At 46.8% G+C, this 18853-nt stretch overlaps 1 protein-coding gene across 17 annotated transcripts in view; it reads left to right on the top strand.

Annotated features, from left to right (window-relative positions):
• LOC134208729 (uncharacterized) overlaps nt 1-18853 on the top strand; it is a 580250-nt gene that overhangs the window by 389849 nt on the left and 171548 nt on the right. For 16 of the 17 annotated variants that reach the window (XM_062684587.1, XM_062684586.1, XM_062684577.1 and 13 more), the window contains one exon: nt 10908-11384. In XM_062684587.1, coding sequence (XP_062540571.1) covers nt 10908-11384 — 477 coding nt within the window. The remainder of the gene's footprint in view (nt 1-10907; nt 11385-18853) is intronic. The other variant, XM_062684572.1, reaches the window with a different exon arrangement.

Here is an 18853-nt window from a genome sequence, read left to right as displayed (position 1 = left end):
TCGAGGATTAGGTTGTTCAATGATAGTCTCTGAATGCGAAGGCAAAAAATAATTAAGCAGTCTCACACTATCAGCCTATCATAGAAAACATTATACAGCAGTGTATATTAAATCCATTGTCGGGGCTTTGATGCAATCTTTGCAATAAACAATTCTTAATTTTTGTTAAGTTTTACCTTTTTTAAGTTGCTTGGTTTGAGAATTTTTTGGTAGAATTCCTTAACATACTAAGTGATACATATATTCATAAGTCTAACTCTAATGTGTCTAACAGTCTAGCAAACAAAATATAGCAAAGCTTATTTACATTTCAATTCTGCTTAATCAGCAAGTCTAATTCGAATTTAGTAGAAAACCATTCCCAATATTCTATTTCTATTTGTTCACTTAACACCGGAAGCATCTGTGCCTTCGTCCGGAATGTGTCTGGCATTGACAGCTCTGTCACAAATATCATCGACGAATGATCAGGCATTTATAATTCAAACCGAATCCCATAGAAATCCATCGGTCTGACAAAGTGAGAAATCGTGTAACCATTGATGGTCCATCCTGTCACTCCAGTGGAAATGCTCCTCCCGAGGCAGCTCGCACTTGCACTGTTAATTGGGAAGTGAGGCTCACCTATGGAAAGAGGAGGTTCCGTGCGAAAATTACCACACCGTACTGAAGTGGCTCTGTGGTTTCGAATCCATCAGTGAAAAGAGGCACAAATATTCCGCGCGCTCGGACTTGATTTGCTATAAATACATCTGAATATGGATGCGGCATGCATAACTATCCATTTGTGCTTGCGAATGCGGTGCAACTAATATGAATGGAATGAATAATTTAGCATGAATATTACCCTTGGGGTATCATCATGCTTAGAATGTACATCTATCTGATTCAAACCTTCACGCCGTACGGAATCCTTAGGCTCGGATTGTTAAATCAATCCTGTGTACAACCCGGCTGGAATTAATGCGATTAGTCGTTCTCAAGTTTCTGAACGAACTGGCCTGTAGAATCATTCTCTCGGGAAATACGGGTGATGTTGTAGAAAGCAAAGGCCATCAGAAATACATGGGATTACAAGTCTCATTACATGTTCACTAATGGAGGAAGGATATCGGTGCCAAAGTTGTAATCAAATGGAATATTAAAATAGTTGCACAGGCCCTCGCCGCATCGCATCGACACGATACATTAGGCAGGTCATACGGTTCGTGCAACAACAGCACATAATGGTTTCAATATTGATGAGGTCGAAATTAAACTTGCCAAAGTGAGTTTGTTGCATCGATGAAAATTTTATCACCATCCGTAATGTATGCAATTTAGATTAGGTCATGCAGATGTTTTCGAATTTTCGATTGGAATTTGATTTGCATTAGCAAATACTGAGGTGTTATTTTATGATTGCTTTTAATCGACAGTAAAGCTCTAATCCAAATTTCATCCATAATTTAACACGCCTCAATTCGCTCAGTCTATCCGAAAGCGGTGCGACCTTCAGTGTCATCTCCCATCGCAAGCAGCGCTCTGGTAGTCAACCGTGTGACCTTCCCCGGACAGAGAACTCGATCGTCAATTTGGTTTGAGCCGGTAAAATATTCCCTTCTGCCCAATTTGACACCCCACCCCACCACATGCGCACACACTCACTCACACCCCATCGTTACTCATTCGAGAAGCGATAGGAAACTCAATTTCCTTCGATTTTGCGATGTTTTTTCGAGTTCCTTTCCCGTTGTCGGTCGTCGCCGTCGTCTTCTCCGGCGCCGTCGCCGTCTCTTTTCCATCCGTCCGGTTTCGATTGGAAAATCTAAGAATATTGAATAAATTTAGGCAGTGGTGCTGAAATGGTTTGGTTCGTGTTTCGAACTACTTTCCGAGGATGGTAATTTAGGGGCCATTCGATTGTAAGCCGAGTAGAGTCGGCGAGATATTTTGGGGCGATAGAGCCACCATTCGGATGTCCGAAGAGCCGGAAATTGCCCATTGATATGTAATTTTCGAAGTGGAAGTGCTTCGAAGGGCCACCGACTGCTTCGCAAAGAATGGAAATTTAAATTTGACATCAGACTGCGAGAAAGTTTTGCGTCTTATTGTGGATTGTTGGGTTTGTATTTTGGTGCGTATCCATTTCGTGATATCCTTTGGTGTGAGAAGGAAACTTTGTAAAACTTGCGACAGAAGCCGCAATTCTAAACAACTTTTGATTGAAGTTCTGAATGAAGACTTTAAATAAATTCCAACAAACACAACAGCGACAGATGTATTGAAGAGCTGAACTTTTGCGGCACTTTTAATGATATCTTGAAAACATGACGATAACATAGGTATTTGGTTAGCTTTTCGTTATACCTGAAGTTTTTACACGGTTTTTAAGCGATACAGACGTAAAAAAACGAGTTATTTAAAAAAAAACGACGTAAACGCACTACTTAAAAAAACCTAAAACCTGTTTACTTAGAAAATTTTAAATTGGTATTTATAATGGACGGGACTTTGTTCGCTAGGTGTTGTTCGTAGGTCATAGTACGCTAATATGGATCGTGATATGGTACAGGGTCTTTGTGATATGAAACCAGGAATATGTTCCGATCTATGCTCAAACTCATCCAAGAATTTCCTGAAATAAAGCCTTGATATCCATACGCGTAACGAAAGAACTATCCACCTATTTCAAATATGATGCATGCTCTTTGTGGTTCATAGAATAGATTGTGTTCAAAGCATAAGTTCTTGGTCATCCAAAAAATTCCCGAAATAAGGCCTTTAGATCTACATGCGTAACCAAAGATCTATCTACACACAAAAGCGACAGCTGTATTGAAGAGCTGAACCTTTGGAATTCTCAATAAATGCTATTAAAATTGTGATGAATTTTGTTAGAAAATCGGAAAAAGTTTTTGAAACTAGCCTTAACACATATGTATGTCCAAATTCATAATTCCTGAAAAACTTATGACATATGTTCAAAAAGCTTTTGAATACTCACGTCATAAATCTGAAGAACTTGCTATCATAGTATTGGAGCATTTTTTACAGAGCATTAGCGTAAATTGTGACGAAAGGTCTGAAAATGTTGTTGTTGAAACAGTTCCTGAAAAGAAACACCTTCATTATTGATTGTATCCCTTGTAGGAACCAGACTGTATACCAAATGTGAACCGGGCAGAATTCCTTCAAGAATACGGATACGAAATCCGAAAAAAAAAAAAAAATCCGGAGTTCGAGTAGGAATCCTCATGTCGGGAATGTTTGTAGTGCTCCGCCTAGCAAGTAGTATTCCATCGGTATAAAATCCGAACAGTATTCCGTCCGCATTGCAAAAAGAAATCCTTCCCGAGTCAGGATAAGATTTTTTCCTGAAATTGATCAGATATTTTTTCGGGATACGGTCACGGTCACGGCGCCAGAATCTGCTACTGATTCGGTCCGCATTTCCGCCAGAATCCGGTAAAGATTCTTGCCGGATTCCGATGCGGTTTCCCGCTAGATTACGGCCAGAGTCAGAATTTTGTCAGAAATCTGGTCAATATTTTCATCGACATCCAGTCAGAATACCTGCCGGATCCTGTAAGAATTTCTGCCGAATTTTTGGAAACCTATCAGAACTATAACTAGAGGCTGGTCAGACTTCTGGCCGGAATTCAGTCAGAATTCAATTCGGAATCCGGTTGGAATTCTCACCAGAAAATTCTCAAACAGAATTTCCGGTCTCAATACTTCCTCCAGAATCCAGTCAGAATAATCGGTTAGAACTACCACCGAAATTTGGTCAATATCGGAATTCCGTCCGAATACCTGCAAGATTCTGTCAGAATTTCTGCTGAATTCAATTCAGGATTTTCTCCGGAATCCGGACCAGATTCCCATCTTAATCTGGTCAAGATGCTCACCGGAATTCGGTCACGATTCTCACCGGAATTCGTTCAGGATTCCCACCAAAATGTGGTCAGGGTCCCCTCCGGAATCCGGACAGGATTCCCTCCGGAATTAGGACAGGATTCCCTTAGGAATTCCCTCCGAAATCAGGTAAGGATTCCCTTCGGAATACCCTCTGGAATCCGGTAAGGATTCCCTCCGGAATCCGGTTAGGATTCCCTCCGGAATCCGGTTAGGATTCCCTCCGGAATCCGGTTAGGATTCCCTCCGGAATCCGGTAAGGATTCCTCCGGAATCGGTTAGGATTCCTCCGGAATCGGTTAGGATTCCCCGGAATCCGGTTAGGATTCCCCCCGGAATCCGGTTAGGATTCCCCCCGGAATCCGGTTAGGATTCCCCCCGGAATCCGGTTAGGATTCCCTCCGGAATCCGGTTAGGAATTCCCCCCGGAATCCGGTTAGGATTCTTCCCGAAATCCGGTTAGGATTCTTCCCGAAATCCGGTTAGGATTCTTCCCGGAATCCGGTTAGGATTCCCCCCGGAATCCGGTTAGGATTCCCCCCGGAATCCGGTTAGGATTCCCCCCGGAATCCGGTTAGGATTCCCTCCGGAATCCGGTTAGGATTCCCTCCGGAATCCGGTTAGGATTCCCTCCGGAATCCGGTTAGGATTCCCTCCGGAATCCGGTTAGGATTCCCTCCGGAATCCGGTTAGGATTCCCTCCGGAATCCGGTTAGGATTCCTCCGGAATCCGGTTAGGATTCCTCCGGAATCCGGTTAGGATTCCTCCGGAATCCGGTTAGGATTCCTCCGGAATCCGGTTAGGATTCCTCCGGAATCGGTTAGGATTCCTCCGGAATCCGGTTAGGATTCCTCCGGAATCGGTTGGGATTCCTCCGGAATCCGGTTAGGATTCCTCCGGAATCCGGTTAGGATTCCTCCGGAATCGGTTAGGATTCCTCCGGAATCGGTTAGGATTCCTCCGGAATCCGGTTAGGATTCCTCTGGAATCCGGTGAGGATTTCCTCCGGAATCCGGTGAGGATTGCCTCCGGAATCCGGTTAGGATTGCCTCCGGAATCCGGTTAGGATTCCCTCCGGAATCCGGTTAGGATTCCCTCCGGAATCCGGTTAGGATTCCCTCCGGAATCCGGTTAGGATTCCATCCGAAATCCGGTTAGGATTCCATCCGGAATCCGGTTAGGATTCCCTCCGGAATAGTCCGGAATCCGGCGAGGATTCCCTCCGGAATCCGGCGAGGATTCCCTCCGGAATCCGGCGAGGATTCATTCCGGAATCCGGCGAGGATTCCCTCCGGAATCCGGCGAGGATTCCCTCCGGAATCCGGCGAGGATTCCCTCCGGAATCCGGCGAGGATTCCCTCCGGAATCCGGCGAGGATTCCCTCCGGAATCCGGCGAGGATTCCCTCCGGAATCCGGCGAGGATTCCCTCCGGAATCCGGCGAGGATTCCTCCAGAAATCCGGCGAGGATTCCTCCGAGAATCCGAGAATCCGGCGAGGATTCCTCCGAGAATCCGAGAATCCGGCGAGGATTCCCTCCGGAATCCGGCGAGGATTCCCTCCGGAATCCGGCGAGGATTCCCTCCGGAATCCGGCGAGGATTTCTTACGGAATCCGTTGAGAATTCCGTCCGAAATCCGTTGAGGATTCCCTCCGGAATCCGATGAGGATTCCATCCGGAATCCGGCGAGGATTCCCTCCGGAATCCGGCGATGATTCCCTCCGGAATCCGGCGATGATTCCCTCCGGAATCCGGCGAGGATTTCTTACGGAATCCGGCGAGGATTCCTCCGAATCCGGCGAGGATTCCCTCTGGAATCCGGCGTGGATTCCCTTCGGAATCCGGCGAGGATTCCCTCCGGAATCCGGCGAGGATTCCCTCCGAAAGGCTTCCGACAGATTCATACCAATAATAATAACAGTCGAAATCCTGTGAGGATTCCTACTGAAACATAACCAACATTTGCATTAAAATAGTTGTGACAAAACCAGCTTAGGTTGAATCGCATTCGAGTCCAATTTCAAAAACTTTCTCATGCTTTCAGGGTCGGAAAACTCTAAAAAATATCAACATGGCTGGCTGTCTGTTTTCCGACCTTGAAAGAAAACCACTTTTTTATCTTTGTACGTGACAAGGATCGCTTATTATTATTTATTCAGACTAAGGCCGAAGTGGCCTGTGCGGTATGTAAGAGTCTTCTCCATTCGGCTCGGTCCATGGCAACACGTCGCCAGCCACGCAGTCTACGGAGGGTCCGCAAGTCATCTTCCACCTGATCGATCCACCTTGCCCGCTGCGCACCTCGCCTTCTTGTGCCCGTCGGATCGTTGTCGAGAACCATTTTCACCGGGTTATTGTCCGACATTCTGGCTACGTGCCCGGCCCACCGCCGTCGTCCGATTTTCGCGGTGTGAACGATGGATGGTTCTCCCAACAGCTGATGCAACTCGTGGTTCATTCGCCTCCTCCATGTACCGTCCGCCATCTGCACCCCACCATAGATGGTACGCAGCACTTTCCTTTCGAAAACTCCGAGTGCGCGTGGGTCCTCCACGAGCATCGTCCAGGTCTCGTGTCCGTAGAGGACTACCGGTCTAATGAGCGTTTTGTAGATGGTCAGTTTGGTACGGCGGCGAACTCTATTCGATCGAAGCGTCTTGCGGAGTCCAAAGTATGCACGATTTCCAGCCACTATACGCCTCCGAATTTCTCTGCTGGTATCATTTTCGGCAGTCACCAGTGAGCCCAAGTACACAAATTCTTCTACCACCTCGATTTCATCACCACCGATGCCAACTCGCGGTGGGTGGCTCACATTGTCTTCTCTTGAACCTCTTCCTATCATGTACTTCGTCTTCGACGTGTTGATGACTAGTCCAATCCGCTTGGCTTCCCTCTTCAGTCTGATGTAGGCTTCCTCCATCTTCTCAAAGTTACGTGCCATAATATCTATGTCGTCAGCGAACCAAAATAGTTGGACGGACTTATTGAAAATTGTGCCACTCGTGTTAATCCCTGCTCTTCGTTTTTCCCCTACCAAAGCGATGTTGCATAGCAGACACGAAAGACCATCCCCTTGCCGTAACCCTCTGCGGGTTTCGAAGGGACTCGAGAATGCCCTGAAACTCGAACTACGCACATCACCCGATCCATCGTCGCTTTGATCAACCGTGTCAGTTTATCCGGAAATCCGTTTTCGTGCATTAGCTGCCATAGCTGGTCCCGATCGATTGTATCATATGCGGCTTTGAAGTCGATGAATAGATGATGTGTGGGCACGTTGTATTCGCGGCACTTCTGCAGTACTTGGCGAATGGCGAACACCTGGTCCGTGGTGGAGCGTTCGCCCATAAAACCCGCCTGGTACTGCCCCACGAACTCCCTTGCAATTGGTGCTAGTCGACGGCATAAAATTTGGGAGAGTACCTTGTAGGCGGCGTTCAGCAATGTGATTGCGCGGTAGTTGCTACAATCCAGCTTATCGCCCTTTTTGTAGATGGGACACACGACACCTTCCATCCACTCCTGCGGCAAAACTTCCTCCTCCCAAATCTTGGTAATGACCCAGTGCAGCGCTCTAGCCAGTGCCTCACCACCGTGTTTAAATAGCTCTCCTGGTAGTTGGTCAACCCCAGGGGCTTTGTTGTTCTTCAGCCGACCAATATCCTCCTGGATTTCCTGGAGATCCGGAGCCGGTAGAATTATGTCCTGCGCGCGTTCACCTAGGTCCATCACCATACCGCCATCTTCGTCTGCCACATCGCCATTCAGGTGCTCTTCGTAGTGCTGCTGCCACCTTTGGATCACCTCACGCTCGTTCGTAAGAAGGTTCCCGTTTATGTCCTTACACATATCGGGCTGTGGCACGTGGCCCTTACGTGAACGGTTCAACTTCTCATAGAACTTTCGTGTGTTATTAGTGCGGTACAGTTGCTCCGTCTCTTCACGGTCTCGATCTTCCTGCTCACGCTTTTCCTCCGGAAAATCGAGTTTTGTCTGTTCCGCGCCTGTTTATATCGTGCCTCGTTCGGCCTCGTGCGGTGGTGCAGCAATCTCGCCCATGCTGCATTCTTCTCTTCTACTAGCTGCTCACATTCGCCGTCATACCAGTCGTTTCTCTGATCCGGGGGCACCGTGCCAAGTGCAGCGGTTGCGGTGCTACCAATGGCGGATCGAATATCTCTCCAGCCATCTTCAAGAGACGCTGCGCCTAGCTGCTCTTCCGTTGGGAGTGCCACTTCCAGCTGCTGCGCGTATTCTTGGGCTAGTTTACCGTCTTGTAGCCGCCCAATGTTAAGCCGCGGCGTCCGACTTCGACGCGTGTTGTACACCGTCGAGAGTTTTGAGCGCAGGCATACTGCAACGAGGTAGTGGTCGGATTCAATATTCGCACTGCGGTAAGTGCGGACGTTCGTGATGTCGGAGAAGAATTTACCGTCGATTAGAACGTGGTCGATTTGGTTTTCCGTTTCTTGGTTAGGTGATCTCCATGTGGCCTTGTAGATATTTTGCGGGGAAAGAAGGTGCTTCGGACTACCATTCCGCGGGAGGCAGCGAAGTTTATGCATCGTTGGCCGTTGTCATTCGATACGGTGTGCAGACTATCCGGTCCGATGACCGGTCTATACATTTCCTCCCTTCCTACCTGCGCGTTCATGTCACCGATGACGACAAGGACAAGGATCGCTTATTTGTTCTATTTGTGTGGCAGCCGTTTTTGAGCGTTGTTTTTTAATGTCCTTAATGACATGACACACATACTGTCACTACTTTGAGATTGATTCAAACTTGTGTGCATTCCACTACTATCCAAATGATGGTTTTATATGGATATTTCATATACTTAATTTCGGTGAAACACTAGGATGAGCAAAAAACTATGTTAGATAGAGATAGAAGGGCTATTACAATACAGAAATTCTATTTTACCATTACCTATTGAAAAATATTTTGGCACATTAATTTTATTATTCACAGTTTTCTTTTCACAGTTGTGGAGACGCGTGGTATTATGTTATTCAATGTCAAAGGGACAATGCTCAGTTACGAGAAATGCATTAAAAACTGTTCAATCAATTGGATGTACATTTCACAATCACAATCGTTGTAAACGACTGAATGAATGGAAATCATTTACTCACTATTGAACGAATTTCTTTAAAAATATTTAAGGCAAACCAAGTAGGAACTTTTTTATGGATTTTTTGTGCTTGCCTCGAAGAACTTCCATAACTTTCCAAATCAATAACCATTCATTAATAAGACTAGCAATAGCTCCGACCCCCCACCCCTCTCCCTCTTCTCTCTCTACCCTTCGTATACGTCATAAATGAATTTTGGGATGCCCTTTTGTCGTTTCCCCCGTTCAAACGGATTTCTTTTTTGTCGGAAGGATTCAGCGACTTGAAGGAAAACCGATGGAAAAGAGATGATTGTAACGACCGGTGGCGGCGGATCGTAAATGTGGTCGATCGGTGGATGAAGTAATAACAATAACGGCTGATATAATAATGGTTATTATCATGCTGACGACGGTGGAAAAAAAATCCGGCACACTTGAGTGCCTGCCGGATATTGTCCGATGATGCGAGAAAGAGTGAGTTGAGCTTGGATATTGATTATAAGGATTCGATTCTGGGAACAACTTGAAGTTTTGAACTGCTGTTTCACGCAGCCAATGGGATGGAAAATTCAATCAATCAATTTCAGTTTGGATGGGGCTTTCAAAGTTTAGATGAAAATCAAATTTCATAACCAGATCTGTATTGTTGTCACGTAATTCGAAGGTCCGGAGGGGAACTTTTAGCCCTGAACCGTTTTCCCAGCCGCAAATCCGATCACGATTCTCAAGTAATACCTTCCGATTAATCCTACTGCTAATTGCCTAGATTAAACGCACTTCGTTTCCAACTAAAATGACTGAACATTTTCATCAACACAGAGTCTCTTCCCTTATCCGCGTTTTATCGCAATCGTACTTTTCGTACTGCAAAGAAAGTTGAAGTAGCGGAAGAGGAAATCCAACTTCCAGAAAACTCATTTCTCAATCGTCTTGGTACAGTGGTCAACAGTTAAAACAAAGTTGTATAAATACAGACCACCGTTAGTGTTTATAAAACTTGAAATTCTGATTGCTTTGCGGCATTAACATTCATTAAATTTTATACATGAACATTGCTAAAAACAATTTGAGGTTTAACATTATTTAAACCACTCTGTGCGCCGTTTATGTCGTCTTTGTGCCTTCAGTTGGGTAACTTCGCTGCTACCACCTTCGCGGCATTTACGTGACCGAAATTTAGCGAATAATTCTCTCCGCAAACTTCACTACCGGGATGTCGCGTACTTTTAGTCGCCGTCGTCGTTGTCGCAGGGAAGTTGAGGGAGGGTATTAAAAGTTTTCCATTTTCTGTAGCCCGCGGCGAATGTGAATTGGGGAAACACCAAGTTTGCTTGTGGAAATTTGCTTTTCCCTATGCGTTTTGGATAAAACTGATGGCAAAAGCTTCCTGCTCGGGTATGGAGAAGGCAAATATCTTAGTTGTGCTGCCCGTGAGCTCACCGCAGGTGGTATGAGTTACCGTAAGTCGTGAATGCTATTAGTTTTATCTTTGCTTGTATTCTTATCGCATAACGTATAACGTGTTCTGGTAAGTGTTGAAATTATTTGAATCTAGAAACTAAATGAAATTAAGGTTCTATTAGCTTCTGCATCATTACCGCTCGAGACAATGTAGTTCATATTTCAAAGCTTACATTCATTCTACTGAAGAAAATCACACAATTGGTTCGCCGTTTTCTAATCAATTTTTGCGTTCTGTTCTTTTCATTTCACGCTACTCGAAAAAAAATCCGAATTTGACCACCATCTTATGATTTCAATAATTGTGCTGTATTTGCGTTGCTGTCGTGATGTCATAACCTTATACACAAAACGTGCACTCAAATACACCCACACACATACACGCAAAACATCCGCCACCGCAAAACCTCGAATTGCCACGATAAGAAGACCGAATTATTGCAGCAAACGGAACCAGAAACGCAAGTCTCAAGTGCCAACAACATCCAAACCAACAGCAGTACCAACAGCAGCAACGTCAGCTGTAGTTCACCGTCAGATGTAGCCACCGCCGCCGCCGCACTCATCGCCGCCAGCAGTAGTGCGCTGGCAAGCAGCGCGGCCGCCATCAGTGGTGGCAGCATCGGCAGCAGCAGTAGTAGTCCGGGCGGCAGCTCCATCATGACCACCGGAAGCAGCACCATTACGACAACGGCCGGTACTGGTACCGTGCCGCTGAGTACGGCGCAGCAGCTCTCGGTGGTAGCCGCGTCAGTGCAAAGCCAACAACAGCAGCAGCAAAATGTGGCCGCGGCCGTGGCGGCCGCTACCGCGCTAGCCGAATCCAAAGGACAACCAAAGCGATTACACGTGTCGAATATTCCGTTCCGATTTCGGGACCCGGACCTGCGGTCCATGTTTGGGGTAAGTAATTCTAAATGTTGACCAACTTTTAGGGTGGAAAGCGTGCACAGCAAGGAACGCAAACGAGAGCATATATTCGTTAGGCACAGTTTTCTATGGATAAATAAATTTGTCCATTTTCGTGTTTAGTAAACTATGAGACATTGAAAATCATCCTACATCAAGATAAAAGTAAATAGGAGAAATGAAATGAAACATTTCAATTCTTTTGAGATTTATAAAGACATTCCATTAAAAAGATAAAAGTATTACAAACAGCAACAGGATGATCTGATCCGATTTTAAACGTATAGGGGAGACTGGGTAGACTTGATCCCGTTTTCTGATTTCCGGTGTATCACAGCCAAAAATAAATAAACATACGCGATTTCCACACAGACTCTCTAAGAAATACAGTATTTAACTATACTGATGTATGACAGTGCTTACATTATTGTTGTTATGGATACACAATCGATTTTTTGGAGTGCTGTCAAAAATCGACTTTTAAAATATTCGGGGGAAATTGATCCCTCTCCAAAAATTTGCTTCGATAAAAGTAGAAAGGTGCCCTCAGATTTTTAAAATATTTTTCCTTCAAAATACGCGGAATTTTCGAATTGCTGTGCGTATACGTGAACGATTTTTGTTATTGAATTTGACAGCACATGCAATTTTAAAATTTGGGGAGACTTGATCCCTTTTTTATGATATCTACGCAATAAATAATTTTTCCTGACAACCCTTCATCAAATCTTTTCATTTACCAGTTCAGCTCTTTTATCATATGGAAGATTCAGTGCATAAAATAAGGAAATTTTGCTTCCTGTGACATATTCCATCAATCCCTGAACCAATTCTGGCCATCTGGTCTAAACTGTGGATACAGTAAGGAACAAAACCGGAGCCTCTTGAAAGGAGGCTTCCGAGCCTCTTGGAAGGAGGCTTCCGAGCCTCTTGGAAGGAGGCTTCCGAGCCTCTTGGAAGGAGGCTTCCGAGCCTCTTGGAAGGAGGCTTCCGAGCCTCTTGGAAGGATGCTTCCGAGCCTCTTGGAAGGATGCTTCCGAGCCTCTTGGAAGGAGGCTTCCGAGCCTCTTGGAAGGAGGCTTCCGAGCCTCTTGGAAGGAGGCTTCCGAGCCTCTTGGAAGGAGGCTTCCGAGCCTCTTGGAAGGAGGCTTCCGAGCCTCTTGGAAGGAGGCTTCCGGGCCTCTTGAAAGGAGGCTTCCGAGCCTCTTGAAAAGAGGCTTCCGAGGAGGCTTCTTGGAAGGAGGCTTCCGAGCTTCTTAGAAGGAGACTTCCGAGCCTCTTGAAAGGAGCCTTCAGGCCTCTTGAAATGTGGCTACCGAGCCTCTTGAAAGGAGGCTTCCAAGCCTCTGGAAAGGAGGCTTCCTAGCCTCTTGAAGGAAGGCTTCCGAGCCTCTTGAAAGGAGGCTTCCGAGGCCTATTGAAAGGAGGCTTCCGAGGCCTCTTGAAATGAGGCTTCCGAGGCCTCTTGAAAGGAAGCTTCCGAGCCTTTTGAAAGGAAGCTTCCGAGCCTCTTGAAAGGAGGCTCTGAGCCTCTTGAAAGGAGGCTTCCGGGCCTCTTGAAAGGAGGCTTCCGGGCCTCTTGAAGGAGGCTTCCAGGCCTCTTGAAGGAGGCTTCTGAGCCTCTTGAAGGAGGCTTCTGAGCCTCTTGAAAGGAGGCTTCCGGGCCTCTTGAAAGGAGGCTTCTGAGCCTCTTGAAGGAGGCTCTGAGCCTCTTGAAAGGAGGCTTCCGAGCCTCTTGAAAGGAGGCTTCTGAGCCTCTTGAAAGGAGGCTTCTGAGCCTCTTGAAAGGAGGCTTGAGCCTCTTGAAAGGAGGCTGAGTCTCTTGAAGGAGGCTTCCGAGCCTCTTGAAAGGAGGCTTCCGAGCCTCTTGAAAGGAGGCTTCCGAGCCTCTTGAAAGGAGGCTTCCGAGCCTCTTGAAAGGAGGCTTCCGAGCCTCTTGAAAGGAGGCTTCCGAGCCTCTTGAAAGGAGGCTTCCGAGCCTCTTGAAAGGAGGCTTCCGAGCCTCTTGAAAGGAGGCTTCCGAGCCTTTTGAAAGCAAGCTTCTGAGCCTCTTGAAAGGAGGCTTCCGAGCCTTTTGAGAGCAAGCTTCCGAACCTCTTGAAAGGAGGCTTCCGAGCCTTTTGAATGGAAGCTTCCGAGCCTCTTGAAAGGAGGCTTCCGAGCCTCTTGAAAGGAGGCTTCCGAGCGTCTTGAAATGAGGCTTCCTACATTCTTGAAAGGAGGCTTCCGAGACGCTTGAAAGGATGCTTCCGAACCTCTTGAAAGGAGGCTTCCGAGCCTCTTGAAAGGAGGCTTCCGAGCCTCTTGAAAGGAGGCTTCCGGGCCTCTTGAAAGGAGGCTTCCGAGCCTCTTGAAAGGAGGCTTCCGAGCCTCTTGAAAGGAGGCTTCCGAGCCTCTTGAAAGGAGGCTTCCGGGCCTTTGAAAGCAAGCTTCTGAGCCTCTTGAAAGGAGGCTTCCAGGCCTTTGAAAGCAAGCTTCTGGGCCTCTTGAAAGGAGGCTTCCAGGCCTTTGAGAGCAAGCTTCCAGGCCTCTTGAAAGGAGGCTTCCAGGCCTCTTGAAGGAGGCTTCAGGCCTCTTGGAAAGAAGGCTCCCGAGCTTCTTGAAAGGAGGCTCCCGAGCCTCTTGAAGAGAGGCTTCCGAGCCTCTTGAAAGGAAGCTCCCGAGCCTCTTGAAAGGAGGCTTCCGAGACTCTTGAAAGGAGGCTTCCGAGCCTTTTGAATGGAAGCTTCCGAGCCTCTTGAAAGGAGGCTTCCGAGCCTCTTAAAAGGAGGCTTCCGAGCTTCTTGCAAGGAGGCTTCCTACATTCTTGAAAGGAGGCTTCCGAGACGCTTGAAAGGATGCTTCCGAACCTCTTGAAAGGAGGCTTCCAGACCTCTTGAATGGAGGCTTCCAGGCCTCTTGAATGGAGGCTTCAGGCCTCTTGAAAGGAGGCTTCGAGCCTCTTGAAAGGAGGCTTTCGAACCTCTTGAAAGGAGGCTTCCGAGGCTCTTGGAAGGAAGCTTTTGAGCCTCTTGAAAGGAGGCTTCCAGGCCTCTTGAAAGGAGGCTTCCAGGCCTCTTGAAAGGAGGCTTCCAGGCCTCTTGAAAGGAGGCTTCCGGGCCTCTTGAAAGAGGCTTCGAGCCTCTTGAAGGAGGCTTTCAGGCCTCTTGAAAGGAGGCTTCCGATCCTCTTGAAAGGAGGCTTCCGGGCCTCTTGAAAGGAGGCTTCCAGGCCTCTTGAAAGGAGGCTTGAGCCTCTTGAAAGGAGGCTTCCAGGCCTCTTGAAGGAGGCTTCCGGGCCTTTGAAAGCAAGCTTCTGGGCCTCTTGAAGGAGGCTTCCGGGCCTTTGAGAGCAAGCTTCCGGGCCTCTTGAAAGGAGGCTTCCAGGCCTCTTGAAAGGAGGCTGAGCCTCTTGAAAGGAGGCTTCCAGGCCTCTTGAAGGAGGCTTCCAGGCCTCTTGAAGAAGGCTCCGAGCTCTTGAAGGAGGCTCCTGAGCTTCTTGAAAGGAGGCTTCAGGCCTCTTGAAAGGAAGCTCCTGGGCCTCTTGAAAGGAGGCTTCCTGGGACTCTTGAAAGGAGGCTCTGAGCCTCTTGAAAGGAGGCTTCCGAGCCTCTTGAAAGGAGGCTCTGAGCCTCTTGAAGGAGGCTTCTGAGCCTCTTGAAAGGAGGCTTCCGGGCCTCTTGAAAGGAGGCCTGAGCCTCTTGAAAGGAGGCTGGCCTCTTGAAAGGAGGCTGGCCTCTTGAAAGGAGGCTTCTGGCCTCTTGAAAGGAGGCTTCCCAGCCTCTTGAAGGAGGCTTCCCAGCCTCTTGAAGGAGGCTTCCCAGCCTCTTGAAAGGAGGCTGAGCCTCTTGAAGGAGGCTTCCAGCCTCTTGAAAGGAGGCTTCCCAGCCTCTTGAAAGGAGGCTTCCCAGCCTCATGAAAGGAGGCTTCCCAGCCTCATGAAAGGAGGCTTCCTGAGCCTCTTGAAGGAGGCTTCCAGGCCCTGTTGAAAGGAGGCTTCCGAGTTTCTTGAAAGGAGGCTTCCCAGACTCTTGAAAGTAGGCTTCCGAGACTCTTGAAAGGAGGCTTCCGAGACTCTTGAAATCAGGCTTCCGAACCTCTTGAAAGGAGGCTTCCGAAACTCTTGAAAGGAGGCTTTGGTTGCCCGGTTCCAGAGCTCCACAGCTATATGTTATTTGGACTTTCGAGAAATTCTTTCCAGCCAAAAACCATAGCGATCGGGGGTGTATTTTTTGGTTTGGTGGTTTAGAGGAAGACCTTTGATAGAGATATTGACAGCTCTCCGTATGTCGTCTGTCCACCAGCGAAGGGCCTCTGGTTCAGCCGCATAACTGGGTCGCAGTATCGAAATCGACGTTACTTTGCGGAAAGTTCCACATCGTTCCACAATCGTAATATTTGATGAACCACTGGCTTGAACTGCATCTTGAACATATTTTTTTTTAATCTCCCTGTCTTCATGCTCGCATAGCTACATTGTTCGTCTCATTGTGATCGGATAGTGATCGATCCCATATGATTCCGGAATAATGGTCTATCGGAATTTGGAGCGAACTGTTCGGCTTACGGCGGAGACATCCCAGACGAGTGGTGACCATTGTAGTAGATATTGGATCCATGGTTGATCCGATGGAGGTCCGATTCTTCGAAGAGATCAGAGATAGTGTCTCCTCTAGCGTCCGTGCGGCTCCTGTCTCATACAGACAGAGTGATTGGCTTTTATATCCCCAGGGTACCTTACTGCGGTTGTTGTGCTACGGATCCTCGAAAGGGATGGAACGGAGAACGCCGACTGCGGCTGAGAGTCGGAAGGTGTTTCTGCGTGAGCAGTTATAGGTCATTCGGAATGTTTCGTAAACAGTTAAATTCCACTGCCAGAAAAAAGGTCTCGGGAGAGCTGGTGTGGGACATTCCGAGTGACATTGAGTTGTTAGGAACGAGAATAGATGAAAGCTGTCAAGACCGTCATTGTTAGAATGTGTCCTGGGTAACTGTAATACCTTATGATACTTTTGCCATTATGGTGGTTAAACAACAAAGCCACAAATCGGCTTTTTCAGTAAATTTTCAAGAACACGGATTGAGAGACCCATAACACGCATAGTGGTGATACAATCGTAGAATCATTTACTTACTTATGATATGATATACAAACGACTTCAGTTTCAACACTGTATGAAAAGTGTTATGTCGTATTTTACCTATTGAGGATGGGAGTGGAAAAACATGTGGTGCTTTTAAAATTCACCACGGGACTGATTGTTTAATCAACTTAATGTTGGAGGTTCACAACAGCTGAACTATTTGTAGGACACTGGTATAATATGGGGTAATTGAATATTTGATACTTGATGGGCTACAGCTCTTCGATGAATCTACACCGAATGGAGTATCCTTCTCCACTGGACTCGAACCTGGGCCAATCGCTTCCAGTCGCCCTAAACATTGAGCGCCCTCAGGTCCTCTTCAACTGCAAAAAGCCATCGTGTACGCGGCATTCCACGCATACTTGCGACCTTTTCCGGGTTCTCTACTAAATATTATTTTCGCTTGACGTTCTTCCGGCATACGAACAACGTGTCCAGCCCACCGTAGTCTGCCGTGTTGTATAAGCTTAATAATATCCAGCCCTTTATACCCCTGGTACAACTCGTGATTCATGCGTCATACATTTCTCCTGTTTACCGCCGAGTATTGTCCGCAGAACCTTACGCTCAAATACTCAGAAAGCTCTCCGATCAGCCTCTTTTAACGTCCATGTTTCATGGCCGTATAAAGCCACCGGAAGAATCAGTTTAGTATACAGCGCGAATTTTGTCTTCGTTTGCAGACTACGAAACTTAAGGTGATTATAGAATGGGGCCCGTGGTGAATTTCAAATTCACCACACGTTTATCTGCATGCATTTCCAAAAGCCCGAATCTGGCGTAATAGTTTTCGAACAGTGCCAAAACTCAAATCATGATTGTTCAGCATAACTAAGCAAACGATCTACCATTATTTCAGCCGCATACGCGTTATGGTTCTTTCATCTCGTGCTCTTGAAAAAAATATTGGAAAAGCACGTGGTTTACAAAATGGCCGATTTCTGGCTTCATTCTATAATCACCTTAAACTGGTTACAAAGTCCGTAACAAGCCCTATTTGCAGCTGCAATACGCCTTTTCACCTCGCGGGTAACATCATTATCACACGTCACTAATGTTCCAAGATACACAAATTCTTCTATTACTTCAAATTTTTCACCATCCAGCACCATTTCACTACCACCACCACTAATGAACCCATGTTGATTGCCAGCGACCATGTACTTCGTTTTGCTAGTATTGATCGTGAGTCCAATCCTCGCTGTCTCCCTCTTAAAAGGCCCAAAACCCTCTTCCACAGCACGTCGATCAATCCTGGTAATATCTATATCGTCCGCAAATTCCAGGAGCATATGCGATCTTGTGATAATGGTACCGCTTCTTTGCACAACAGCTCTCCTAATCGCTCCCTCGAGGGCTATATTGAACAGTAGATTCGAGAGTGCATCACCCATCACCCTTCAATCCATCTAAGGTAACAAATGATGTCGATATTTCATCCGCCACCCTTACACTTGATTTTGATTTTGATCCGTCCAACGTCATACGAATCAGCCGTATCCGTTTCGCCGAGAAACCATGTTCAAGCTTAATTTGCCATAATTCATTCCGTTTCACTGAATCGTACGCCGCCTTGAAATCAATAAACAGATGATGTGTCTGCAAGTTGTACTCCCTGAATGTATCAAGAATTTAATCCGTCGTTGATCGGCCCTCACGAAAACCTGCCTGGTATTCGCCGACGAAAGACTCTTCAAGCGGTTTCAGTCTGTTGAACAGAATACGGGACATAATTTTGTTCGCCGAATTAAGGAGGGTCATTCCTCGGTAATTGGCGCACTCCAGTCTGTGCCCTTTTTTTTAAAGAGAAGGCAAATGAGGCCGTCCAATCAGCTTGCAGGCAATTCCTCGTCTACCCATATTTTCTACATAATATGGTGCAGAACTTCATAAAGCTGCTCACTGCCATGTTTGAGAAGTTCAGCCGGGAGCTGGTCCTTCCCCGCAGCCTTATTGTTTTTCAGCTCTTTAATAGCTTTTTTAACCTCATTAACCCATTTATTCTGTTCACCGATGCACCGTCACTTCCAATATTCAACAAAGTTTTCTTCCAATATTCAACAAAGTCACTTCGGTTTTATCTTTCAGCAAATTCCCTTCTTGATGACGGGAGATGGCGATGTTTTTCTTCGCACGCCATTGACAGTCTTATAAAACCTCCTAATATCATTCTGCACCATTTTTTCCTGCGCCTCGCTAATCACTTGTTCTTCATATTCTTTCTTATTCCTGCGGTGGGTTCGTTTTTCGGCTGCTCTTGGTTCCTTGTACCGATCTCTATTCGATCGGGTACCCGACACCAACATCCGGCTTCTGGCAACGTTCTTCTCACCTGTCA

The sequence above is a fragment of the Armigeres subalbatus genome, chromosome 2, assembly GCF_024139115.2.
Source record: "Armigeres subalbatus isolate Guangzhou_Male chromosome 2, GZ_Asu_2, whole genome shotgun sequence".
Lineage (NCBI taxonomy): Eukaryota > Metazoa > Arthropoda > Insecta > Diptera > Culicidae > Armigeres > Armigeres subalbatus.
The sequence above is the reverse complement of the archived record's forward strand: the minus strand, read 5'-3'. Positions and strand labels throughout refer to the sequence as shown.